Source organism: Salvia hispanica, chromosome 1, assembly GCF_029641045.1.
Source record: "Salvia hispanica isolate PSC_SH4W2 chromosome 1, Shi_PSC_v1, whole genome shotgun sequence".
NCBI lineage: Eukaryota > Viridiplantae > Streptophyta > Magnoliopsida > Lamiales > Lamiaceae > Salvia > Salvia hispanica.
In genome coordinates, this window is record NC_142692.1 from 43,308,998 (window position 1) to 43,322,406 (window position 13,409).

At 34.1% G+C, this 13,409-nt stretch overlaps 2 protein-coding genes across 2 annotated transcripts; one reads left to right on the forward strand and one right to left on the reverse strand.

Annotated features, from left to right (window-relative positions):
* Positions 1-3,446: 3,446 nt before the first annotated feature.
* LOC125220618 (pathogenesis-related leaf protein 6-like) lies at positions 3,447-4,022 on the forward strand. Its single transcript, XM_048122773.2, has one exon. It carries the CDS (start codon positions 3,447-3,449, stop codon positions 3,939-3,941), a length of 495 nt encoding a protein of 164 aa, XP_047978730.2. The 3' UTR covers positions 3,942-4,022.
* Positions 4,023-6,832: 2,810 nt separating this feature from the next.
* On the reverse strand, positions 6,833-9,117 carry XTH10 (xyloglucan endotransglucosylase/hydrolase 10). Its single transcript, XM_048127156.2, has 4 exons — positions 8,904-9,117; positions 8,722-8,822; positions 7,806-7,999; positions 6,833-7,412 (listed from the first exon to the last, which is right to left on the reverse strand). The coding sequence occupies exons 1-4, from the start codon at positions 9,079-9,081 to the stop codon at positions 7,010-7,012; spliced, it is 876 nt and encodes a 291-aa protein (XP_047983113.1). The 5' UTR covers positions 9,082-9,117; the 3' UTR covers positions 6,833-7,009.
* Positions 9,118-13,409: the final 4,292 nt, after the last annotated feature.

The window sequence follows — 13,409 nt, forward strand, 5'->3', positions numbered from 1 at the left end:
GATCAATGCTCAAGCCTACTAATGCCAAAATTATTGATCGAAGAGAAGGGAAAATCTGAACACAGTGTCACCCCATATCGAAGGTGCTATAAGTCCATAACTATATTCCAATTCGATTGATATTGCATTTAGAAACGAGACTTTTAAACATGCCACTTATAGTTAGGGATATAGTATAGGGATGAAAGTACTAGTATTATTTAATTTAAGTATTTCTAAAGAAATGAAATAATACTAATTAGATCTTTAAATGTATAGCATAATTTAGTCAAATGCATCCATCCATGCATTTACATAATCTTTTACATATTATAACAAACGATGAAAATTTATTTTTATTTAGAAACATAATAATTAACTACACTCTTAAATTTCACCAATTTTGTAATAGTAGTATATTTTTATGTTTGTTCTACACGACTACACATAAGTATATAACTACGTACCCGTCACAAAATATCACAATTTCGTTCAATAACATTTATAATTATAGTATCACAATTCTTGCACTATTATTCAAAATTTGAACATTTGAAACAAATTCTATGCTCTCCACTATAAATTCCCATATAATTGTCCATCATTTTGCACCAATCGGCAATCACCAAGAATGAAATTCCATAAGAACTTTCCATTAGCCATTCTTTTCTTAATTGCACTATCATCCTCCTACCTTCATCCAAGGGCCAAAACTCTGTGTCTGGACTCCATGAGACTCATGCGTCTCTCACGAAGCTAGAATTAAAAAAAAAATCTCTACTAATTGGGAAGCTAATCTCTTCAAAAATTAGAATTTTGCTCATACAATTAATTAATTAACCTTTTTTTCATGGAAAAAGAAATTTCACGAAGAAGTTATTATGTGCCTAAGTTAGAAGAAAAATAAAAGCTTGTCCCACTGTCCACATACTGAAAAAGAATTTGCATGAAGAAGTCACATATCATCAAAGATTAATAAAATGTTTAATTAAATCTTTCGACAATATTCTCTAACAAAATGGTATTATGGTAATGTGGGAAGAATTACATACAGACTTACTGCAGGAGCAATACAATTTTTATTTGGATTAAGATGTAGTATTATTTGATATATTTAATTTGAGACTACATAATATATAGAACAGTAAACTTTTTTTTTTTTTTTTTGTCTTTTGAATAGTACTCCACTAAATGCTATAATAAACTTAGGGTTTACTATCTACGAAAATTTCCACATTTTGTATAGTAGTTACTGTTAAATTGGTCCATTTTACTAAATTCTACAGAGAAAAGTATTCCACTTAAAAAAAAAACTTTACATTTTCCATTCTTATCTTAATGGCGGCGAAAATATCTACGCTACAATTCGTGTTATTCTAGTGGAAATGTATATTTATAATTAATGTTCATAAATTGATTTAAATCGGGTTTTGTTTTATCGGCAATTCAATATAGATTGAATTGATTTAAATCGTTAATTGTACTGGTTAATTAAATCGTGTTTGTACGATTTGTTATCGTTGACGGTTAAGAAATACTGATTTGAGTATGATTTATGGTTTAGGTTTGTTTTTGAAAAATGTATATAAACCAAACTATAAACCGAAAACCATATTAATATAGTTAGATTAATTATTATGATTTTTTTTGTAGTATATATTCTGTTACCTTTTCGGTTTTGTAAGTGGATATAAAATACCATTAATTTATGTCCATAATTTTCTTAAAAAAAAATTATCGTAAAACAAAGAACTTAGACAAAAACCCTATTTTTCTCACCCATCCTAGACGGCGGCGGCCCAAGACGGCCACGTGCCTTCTGACTTTTTTTTTTTAACTTTTAACATAAAATTAATAAAATAATAGTAATAAATAATTAGTTTAAATATTATTGCTAAAAAATGAGACTCACTTTATTGAAAAAAAAGGTTTCTTAATTAAATAAAGACTAACTTTGGTAGACAAATTAAAAAGTAAAAACAATACTGAATCCCGGCTAAGATGACACATTCCTTAGCCAGCACAGGATTTTAGGAGTTATAGGTTAATGTGTTTAATTGGAGAGAGAAAAAGTGGGTGAAAGTATCAAAATAGAGAGAGAAAGAAAGATGAATATTTTAATAGGGGTGAGAAAAAAAGTGGTTGAGTGTATTAATTGGAGAGAGAAAGTTTCTAAAAAAGGAAATGTGTCGTCTTAGTTGGGACAAACTAAAAAGGAAAACGTGTCATCTTAAGTAAGACGGAGGGAGTACTATTTTTTAGACGGGTTTATTAGTATTTTTTGTTTCTCTCTAATGAGCATTATAAAGTCATGAAGTCTAAGTCGACTATACGTCTATACCTTATTTAGCTTTAATTTTGACAAGAGAATTTCGTATGTTTTGTTTGAAAAATTGTTTCATACATTAGAGGAGAGTGAAAAACCAAACTAATTTAATTTTCTATATTACATTATTCGGACTTGTGAAGAGTGGTTTTAAAGTCTGCATTTTTTTGAGCTGGCCTAGTAGCAAGAAGTCACAAATTTAAATTACCCGGCCAACTCAATTACACCTATTTATTTTTATTGATAAGGAAAAAAATTTCATTTAAATCATACTATTTCCGTCCATCATTTAAAACACTATTTTAACTTGCCATAAGTTTTAAGAAATTACTACTATTTGACTTTGTAAAGAAAAGTAAATAGAATGTGGAACTCATTTTTAATACTCTAATAGATTGCAAAAAGTTAAGTGAAACATCCACATACAAAAAGTGAAAAAAATGATTCTTTAAATCATGAACATTCAAAAATGACAAAATAACTGTTTAAATGGTGGACATGTAGAGTAATTTTTACTTGACTTTTGAGCAATCCTATATTTCAAAAGTAAAAAATAACTTTTGTATATATTTTTTAGTTGCTCATACAATTAAAATTTTGATGAAATTTGTTGTCATTTTTATACCTTTTTCCATTATATTTTCACCACTTACATAATAATCATCTTAAATTCAACCACCATGATATAAAATAATACTAGTACTAAATTTATTAAGAAGTTTACTAAAAATCCTGATTTAATTAAAAAATTTCTAAAAAATTTAATAGTATAGGACAATTGAGAAATGTACAAAAATTATGATTTAGTTAGTTACTTAAAAAAAATATAGAATTGACTAGAAGTCAACCAAAAATTATGTAATTTAAATAAAAAAAATCTCCCGTTAAAAAATGGCTAAAACATGATTCCGCTCCAATAAAATATTCAAATGGTGACTGAAAAACTGTGACAATACAAATAGTAGGAAAATAAATAGTAGTAGTACTAACAACATAACCAAAATTCCTATTTCCAGTCACATCGACTTATTCCATTGCACTAATCATCCTAGTTGATTGATCACAATTCCAAGATTTACCAAAAATCTCACACACTATTACTATTATTTCTTAATAAATACACTCCCCATAATTAACCAAAATGAAAACATTCCAAAACAAACCTTGCCTACCCATTCTCTTCTTCCTTGCCCTAACAACCCTACAAGGTTTATGTCAAGGCCAAAACTCACAACAAGACTTCCTCAGTGCTCACAATAGTGCCCGGGCTCAAGTCGGTGCGGGGCCCATGACGTGGGACCAAAGCGTGGCAAATTTCGCACGAGACTACGTGAACTCTAAGCTGAGAGACTGCAACATGGTCCACTCTGGCAACAGGCAATACGGTGAGAACCTTGCCCAGGGCTCGGGTGATTTCACCGGCCGTGCAGCTGTGGACATGTGGGTGAGTGAGAAGGCTAACTATAACTACGGTTCGAACTCATGTGTTGGTGGGGAGTGCCGCCACTACACTCAGGTGGTGTGGCGCAACTCCAACAGACTAGGCTGCGCTAGGGCTCGGTGCAACAATGGGTGGTGGCTCGTTTCGTGCAACTACGCCCCACCGGGCAACTACGTCAGACAACGTCCGTATTGAACGTACACATCTTAATTAATCAATAGGGTCAATGTTAAATTACAATAGTAGTACTAATTAAATAAGTGGCCCTTTATTTCAATCATGTTATTTTGTGAAAGTTGTTGTTTGTTTGAATAATTAAGAGGATCTATCTCTATATATATATGTGTGTGCTAAGGATGTGACTCTTTGATCATAACTATTCGTATCTATGACTATATATGATCTTCTATCTCTCTCTATGTATATATGTGTTGATACAAGATTTTGAGCATATTTTTTCTCCGAAATAGGGAACTAGTGGGGCACTTAATTAATTCTTGAGAATTGGAAACTATATATAATAATGCTTTGTGGAATTGAGAAGAAGTAAAAGATAACAAAATTCTCCCATATAGATAACATCCCTTGTCGTCAAAGTAACTATATCATATAACACGATTTATTCTGAAATAAATATACATCTAATGTAAAACTAATAATTTTCGTTTATTAATTTAAAAACAATCAAAATTTATTAGAAAATTTCAACAAATATACTCCTATATAAAATTTTTAGTAGGATCAAATTTTTAGTCAACTTCATAATATTCAATCACATGCAATTATAACAACTGAACAAAAGCTAAATAGTTTAGCTCTTATTTTTCCATCACGACTAATATTATTTTTCTATACTTCTTCAATTCAGTTGAATATTATATTAAATAACAAAAATTGATAGTTTTAATCAATATTTATATGTTCATGAATTAATAATTTTAATTAAAAAAAAGACTTATTGATATTTAAAAATCAAAATTTAAAGAAACAAAGTGAAGGATGACAAAAGGGAAGAAGAATGATCATTTTGAAATAATATCAGATTTAGTACATAATTGTAATAATATCAGAATTAAAATGTTAAAAGTGTAAAAAGACCAAATTGCCCAACCCCCCAAAACCTCCCTAAAGGGCATTTTCAAGATAAACCCTTAGCCAAGGATGTCTGGAGATATTTTTAAAGTCCAAGGACTATGAGCGAGATAAACCCATAGTCCAGGGACCATTTTTGTAGTTCACTCTAAAAGATAAATGATATAGATCAAGAATTGAGAAGGTAGAATCCTACGGAATCGATAACAACTATCCTATGTGTTGGGGTTTGGAGCCCTTTGCACAGCGGAAGACTTGTACAAAACAAATAAATCAGATAAGGATCTATTTGACCGATTATGCGATTAATCAATTCACATGTTAAACAGATAATTGCATGCTAGAACGCAAATAATTCATGTTGAAAGAAATATAAATTCTAAACATGATTTCTACGGTTTAGGGTTACCGATTTGATTATCCAAAGAATCGACGATTGCTCGCGCCTTCTCCACGTGATTATCTTCAATACTAGACCACGGATCTTCTCTCTGGTTCCCGAACTGTATCTCGATATCAGGGTGAGCTGATCTTATCAAAATACTAGGACTCGAATAAAGAAGACAGAAAAATTCCTCACGGAGGAGGAGCTGAAATTTTCACGGAGGAGAAAATAACAAGAAAAAATCTTCTCTTTCTGTGTGATGGAGTGGACGAAAATTTTTAAGAAAAATAATAATGTGTCTTTTCTGTCTCCTTTATTCTCCTATTTATATTAAGTTCCTTTTGGGCCCACACAGAGATCTATGGAAGGTTTTGGATATGAGCTCCCCCAATTAGCTTTTTACTAATTAAATTGAACCCACAATTTAATACAAGCTTATATTGGAATATTACGAGCAACCACTACAAAAGTAATATTGAACTCTCCCCATCCAAATCCGAAATTACAAGTAATCCGGGTTTTCACTTTGTTTATTATTTATTTCTCGCGCTTAAGATATAAATGTCTATTAATTAATTAATGTCTACTATGGAATTAATTAATTAACATCTTATTAATTCCAAGAGTGGACTTAGCAAGAAACATTTATTTATTATTCATAGAGCGATAAAACTCCAACTGGCCAGTTTTCTGAATAATAAAACCTTGTTCGAGCTCCTCTTGAGGACATTATCAAACGAGACTCACCTCGCGCACATTTCAACATAATAGCAATCCTAGCACCGCTAGATATTAATCACCACTACCCAATATATCAGGATCATTGGGTTGCGAAAAACCCGCACCATTTGATAAGTCAAAGTAGTGCATGATCAATACCGTATGCTCAATGCTAACATATGTAGATTAAGAAATAGTATTTTATCAATACCTAGTCTTTCAGTAGATAACATAAAGATACGTCTTGCTGTTAGATCCGTTCAGTGCTATACCACACCAATGTCATCTTATTTCAGTAAGGCTTAGAAATATGCGGACTAACATTGCAACCTTTCACGATAGGTAGCCAAAGCCTATCTAGGTTGTGAAATTCTTCTTTTTCTTTTGCAAAGCATTGTATAGATCTGATCATGTTACCTTAAAGTGGACGACGCCCACAACCGGTCTATTAAGCAAAAGACTTTGTTTACTTCTTATGCATTTAAATGTTTGTAAAGCATCTTATAAATGCACAAGCAAACACAATGTAATAATAATAGTGATTCTATTCGTGCGAGATTGTTCGAATAATACTGAATCGGGTTAAAAGTGGATTGTAGAGTTTTACGTATACAAGCAAGATTCTATTCGCGCGAAACTTGCTCGAAACATGCTTTTCAGTATACCAAACATAACACCACGTTCAATCAAAGTTTAAACTTGATTACTAAACTATCTTAGTTTTACTTTCGAATTTAAATCAACAAAGTGCATGCCTGCATAAATTGACATAACTTTATGTGTGATATATCGTTAGTAATTTGAATAGTACTCCCTCCGTCCCATAGTGGCGAGAGAAAATGTGAGAATGACACGGGATTTTAGGAGATGTTATTTTGTATATTAAGTGGCGACAGAAAATATAATTTTATACTAATTGATGTGAGAATGAACTTTTTCCAAAAGAGGAAATATGACATCTTTTGTAGGACAAACTAAAAAGGAAATTGTGCCATATAGGGAGGGAGTACATAATAATCCAACCCAATCATGCATGATTACATGTAACATATAATTTGATAATTGATTAATACTTAGGAAGCAAACACTCCTTTGGAAGAGTATTATTAAACCTATGATAATCTTGGCAATAATCATAGGTGACATAATATTTCTCAACCCATTTGAACAGCCTCCTTTGTGCCCATGTCAATGAGTTGAACCTCTTATTGTTCCACCAATTTGTGGGCTTCGGGTCGCTGCAGCTTCCTTCATTCCCCTTCCAAACACACGCATCGATCTTGTGGTCCTTAAATGGGGCCACAAACGGCGCCTTGCTCCAGTCTATCTTGTCTTTCCCGCCATTTGTGGCCCAGCTCTCGCCGTCCCAAAAACTCGCTTGCACGCTCATCGGCTGCCACCTAGGGTATGCCACGCCTTTGTCCGCATGGTTTCTGTAGGTTCGGATCGGGACCCAATCTACCATGAACCTGAACATATATATATGACCAGGTTTATTTTCCTGAGGTAAAACTATAATTTCACAAGGTAGTTTTATAAAAACAATCATATGTGTTTTTGGGGTGGCAAACACCTTCTAAATCTGCCTTTGCTGGGGCGGACGCAGAAAAATAATTTGGAAAATATTAAATTCAAATGTCCCAAGCGACAAGTGAGATTAATGTTTTAATTTGGTTATATTTTCCATATCACATTGATTAGCTATTAAATATAGACCAAACAAATCTTTATCGACTATCAAATCATATTATACTAGGACCATTTGGATTTTTAAGATTCTTGTGAAATTTTGATTCTTTGATTTTGGTTGAAGATAAAGGCATTCCAAAAGGCATATTGAAGGAAACTAATGAAATTCTTACACAATTTGGTAGAGGTTCCAAAGTATAGAATATGTATGGAAATCTTTGGTTGGATCAAACCATAGCTTGATTCTCTGCTCTCTCTCATCAAAGCCATTTGCATACACATTAGTTTGTAGTGTATAAGGTTGTCCTTCTACGTTGCCCAAGAACTCGAAATCCAGCTCATCCCTATTGGGTTGATTAGATGTCAACTGCGTTCACACCACAACAAATTAATCTCAACAACTCATGATCATGAAGTTAATACATATCTATCTATATATACGTAGTTTAACTAGTAACATGACACAAGTTTCATTACACTAGAGTCCGTAACAATCAACTCCTTAAGGGTCAACATCCTATTTGGTCACGACAGACTCTTTCCCAGAGTTGGCTACCAAACGTTCTTGTTGGTCTAATGTTGCCGTTGGTTCCGATTCTATTGGAATGGAACCGTAACAAACCGGAAACCTTATTCACGGTTCCAGTTTTGAACTGAAAAATCGGTGGTTCGGTTGGTTTTTCAAAACCGTCAATTTTCCCAATTTTGGACTGAAATCGTAAGTTAACCGGAATTGGACCGGTAGAACCGATATGCCATTCCGGTTTATCTGGGTAGCACAACTCATGATTCCAAAATTGGAACCGGTGGGCCGGTTACGACTAAGCAAGGTGGTTCGGTTAAAACTTAGCAACTCTATGTAGGTCGACTGCCTCCTTCCCCAGACCACCACACTATATAGTCGGACGTCTCACTCAAAGCCTTAATTTTATAAACCAAGGATGAAATTTATCCCAAAAGACTAGTCCTGTCTCAAAAAATGACCCATTTGGTCTAGAAACATCATATCAATTGCTTTACACGATCGATATGAGACACGTTTCATCTTACAAGAGTCCGTAACAAACACATTATAAAATATGGACTTACATAAAAAGCCACAACTGTGCCAGCTGAGTTCCCTGGCACCAACTTAATTTTCATGTCAAACTGTCCAAACAAGAACATGTCATTTGAAGCAAAACCAGAACCTAGACAAAAAAAAAAAAAAAAACAATTAATACATAAATTTATTAACATAACTACTAAAATATGATAATCAATTAATTAACCTGAATCCTTGTCAAGAACTAAACTTCTGCTATGTCCATCAATAGATGTATTAACATGACTAGGTGACCATGTCACAAAGAAATCCTTGTTGAAATCTCCTGTTGAAACAATTGATGCCCAACAATCTTGGATCAATAAAATTGAGACCAAAAGGAAAAAACTAGATAAATTATTCATGATTTTGTTTTTGTGTGATGAAGAATGAGTGTAAAAGACTAGATATAGGTGTTGCATGGTAGGGGTGTCAAAATGAGAAGAGAACCACTTAGATTTTTTTGCTTAAGCAAGAATATCTTTAGTAGCAAGCAATGAAATATACTACTACTATATACCACCAACCATAATTAAGCACATCTATAGATTCAATTTAACTAATTAAGTTTGCTTGGAGTTACATCAATAGACAACCTTAGATTAGTTAGTAACAAACTACAATCATGTTAAAACAGAAATTAATTAAATGCAAAATGTGGCTGTTTATTTATTATTTCTTTTTTTTCTTTTGCAATATTCCAAGCTTTTGGCATACATAAACATTATCGATAGGCTTTTCAATTTTCATGGTATTCCTATTGCAGAAAGTGTAAGAAAAGAGGAAAACCTGAGCTGGAAAATAATTTGATCACTTTTGTAACCAGCTTTGTTGTGAGTGCAAATATTCTTTTCCTTGGATATGATCTTCCTATTATATTCATCTATAAGTAGTTAATTTTTTGGCCACATTTATATGTAAGAATGATTAATTAAAACATTAAACTAAATTACAATGAGACAAACATGCATCTATCCTTTAATTTCCACGTGGTCGGTTTGAATTTTACTTTTTTATTTACTGGTTTTTATTTATTTATGCCTCTTAAATGTAGTTTTTTGGCTAAAAATTAAAAATTTCCTATGATTTAGGATTTTTTCTGGTTAGAGATATTATAAATTGAAAATTTTCAAATGAAAGTGAGAGAAATGTGTACTTTTTTAAGAATATTTGTATTTTTGACGTCTATTCCCACGAACCAATCACTCAAAGATACACATAATTAACTTAGAGTTTTTTTTAGAGGAATGCCAAAATAGATGCATCTTTGTTGATGTAAATAACATCAATTTTCTCGAATATGCTGTCTCATATATGCATACTTTTGGAATCACTTCCCTTCTGTATGTTTCGACACATTAATGTCCGCCTCCGCTTTAATAAGAGTTGCTCTTTGTCTCTGTCTATGCACCGACTTTCACTCCTATACTTAGCTAAAAGTTAAAGGTTTTGTACTTGTTAAATAATTTAGGCATATTTTTGTTTGATCCATTATAAATTAAAATTTTCAAAATGGATTTTCTGGAGTGAGAGGAAGGAGTAACTTTTAAAAATGTTTTTACTTTTTTATTGAATTTTTTGGTGTTAAATGTGTTAGCAAGAATGCATTGTAGCCCAAAACTAATGGCCGATAAAGGTTATGGCCAACAATTGATAATTCGAAAAATTCAGCTCCATTGATTTAAACAATAATTAGCCCAAGCCCAAATGGGCAATGGGCTAGATCAGAACAGAGTGCATTGTCCCAATAATATCGAAAAAAAATTTATTGCTTGATTTCAAACTTTGTTAGTGTGTTTTGGATGCTAATACTCCCTTCTCTTCGTCCCCCGAAGAGTATGAATATTTAATTCGACACGCGTTTTAATGTATAATTGAAAAAATAAGAGAGATAGAATATAAACTAGATTATAAGTTGTATAGAAATTTATGGACACTTCAAAAGTATTTAGCAATATAAAATAGAAGAAACATTTTTTTTTTCCATGAACTTTGTCAAAGTATCATTTTAGGTCTGTGAACTTTGAAAATATCATTTGAGGTCCGTCAACTATGAGTTAATATCATTCGAAGTACTTTTTTACTATTTCTAAGTTTTTATGAACGAAAATACACTCAATACCTTGAAGGGTACATATTTTTAATTAACTTATCACATACTCATATTTTTTGAAGAATTTTCTAAATATAATTTGGCCTTCAATATTACCACTTAATTTTGTGACATGCAAAAAAACGTTTCTTCAACTTTTTATAATTAAAGAATTTTAAAATATTTTTGAGGTATGGATACTCGTAAAATATCAAGATCACGGTCATTAGACGATACTTGAATATTGATATATTATTTAAAAATATATCAGTGTATCAATATTCAAGTATTGTCTATTCAAGTATCGTCTATTGACTGTGACATTAATTTTTACGACTATCCATATCTTAAAAATATTTTGAAATTCTTTAATTATAAAAAGTTGAAAAAGGAACTTTTCTTGCATGTCACAAAATTTTAAATGATAATATCGAAGGTTAAATTATATTTAAAAAATTCATCAAAAAATATATAGTAAAGATATTTAAAAAATATATGAATATGTGATAAGTTTATTAAAAATATATACCCTTCGAGGTATTGGGGGTATTTTCGTCCATAAAAACCTGGAAGTAGTAAAAAAGTACTTCGAATGATATTAACTCATAGTTGACGGACCCTAAAATGATATTTTCAAAGTTCACGGACCTAAAATGATACTTTGATAAATTTCGTGGACCAAAAAAAATGTTCCCTCTATAAAATAACAATTTATAAATTGTCAAAATAAGCATCAATAGCATATAAATTCTCCAAAAAATAAATTTACCATGAATAAAAGTATTAATCTAACTAATTGAGCACACTACATTAAGTTCAAATTGAAATTTAAATAATTGTTGCCGCCTTCAATTAGTCACTTTTCCTAAAAACATTAGAGCACTCCCAATGGGGGTGGCGAAAATCCGGCGATAAATCGCCGATCATCGCCGGATTATCGCCGGCCGTTGTGGTGAAAACGGCGATAATTCGGCGATAAAGTTACCGTTTTTACGCCAACCGGCGTTTTATCGCCGGATTATCGCCGAGCGATCGCCGGCCATTGTGGGCGACGCTCGGCGATAATCCGGCGATTTTTAAATTTTTTTTTTTTTTTCGGCCAACGGCTATTTTTAAATCCCACCCCTATAAATATTTCCTCCACTTCCTCCATTCATCACCCATAATCTTCATTCTCTCCATTTTCAATCTCTTCTCCCAATCTTCAATCTTCATCAAATTATGAGCTTTTGGAAGAAAAATTCCCGCTCGGGTAAGGGTAAGGGTAAGGGGAAAGAGTCGAGTTCACAAATTCCCAACATGGATGAAGCAAACGAGCAGTGGATGCACTCGTTGTTGGCGATGGGTTCTCCTCCCGGCCAACTTCCATACGCGGGTCCGTCTCCTTTGCAGACTCCTCCGGCGCGGAGACTTTCTCCGTACTTCAACTATGCCGGCAGAATGCCCTCTCCAGCCGACGATGTGTATCGGCCCCAGTTCGACACCCCCCGGATCAACCCCAGGCGACCAAGAATCTCAGGCCGCGACACTGAGCGCGGAGGACTTCGAGGTGGAAGAAACGCCCACCGAGCCGCCTGCGACTGATACGGGTTCCGATGAGAGGCCGAAGCGGGTAAGGACTACTTACACACTTCAAGAGTCCGAGCTGATAGCCACCTGCTGGGCGGACACGTCACAGAACGCGGAGCGCAGCAACTACCAGACTGAGATCATATTCTGGGAGTGGGTTGCCGCGAAGTACAGGAGCCACAAGACTGCCTCAATGAAAGACCATGGCAGCGAGGCGATCCGTCGGCATTGGGAGCGCCTCATGAGGGACTGCGGCCACTTCAACGGTATTTATTCTAACTTGTTGGCGGACATGCCCAGTGGCCAGAACGAGCATATGGTCCGAGATGAGGCCATGCAGAGGTATTGTGGCAAGTACTTGTCGAAGGGGTTCAAGTATTGGAACATCTACGATAAGCTGAAGGATCTCCCAAAATTCCGGACGGGAATGCATGCCGCGATGCACGGGAAATCGGTGCGCTCGCGCCTTAGCGTTTCGGAGAGCGAGGGGAGCGTGGCCCACATCGACTTGAGTGGGGATGGTCCGCACGAGCGCCCGGAGGGAGCGAAGAAGGCGAAGGGGAGGCGGAAGGGGAAGGGCACAACGTCGGAAGTCGGTTCGGAATCCCACATCGACTTAGAAAAAGCCACTTATTCGAGCAATGTCGCCAATCTGACGCAGATGTACACGCTGTACTTCACCGGCGGCGGGACCCCTGAAGAAAAGGCGGCCCTCTGGAAATGCATCCAAGGCCTGCAGATTAGGATGGGCCTCGAGCCCGACGCCCCTCCGGCCCCTCCGTCTTAGTTTTTTTTTTTTTTTAAATCTTTGTTTATTTGCGGTTTTTATTTGTAATTTTTTTTTTCTCGTTGTATTATATTTTCCAATGATTAATACAACGATGAATTGTTCATTATAAATCTATTTATTAAACACATTTGTAGGGAAAATTAAATAATATTAAAAATGATGATGTAAAAATGAAATGTTGAGTTAGGGAGAAATAAGGGAGAAACCATTGGAGCAGTTGGCTAAAAGTTGGCTAAAAACTG

Excerpts from the sequence above, each read along its gene's own strand:
- LOC125220618 (XM_048122773.2), top strand. The coding sequence starts at position 3,447 with ATGAAAACATTCCAAAACAAACCTTGCCTACCCATTCTCTTCTTCCTT.
- XTH10 (XM_048127156.2), bottom strand. The coding sequence starts at position 9,081 with ATGAATAATTTATCTAGTTTTTTCCTTTTGGTCTCAATTTTATTGATC. Across the intron at positions 8,823-8,903 it reads AGTTCTTGACAAGGATTCAG|GTTCTGGTTTTGCTTCAAAT; the intron begins GTTAATTAATTG and ends TTTTTTGTCTAG. Across the intron at positions 7,413-7,805 it reads TGGAACCTCTACCAAATTGT|GTTCATGGTAGATTGGGTCC; the intron begins GTAAGAATTTCA and ends ATATATGTTCAG.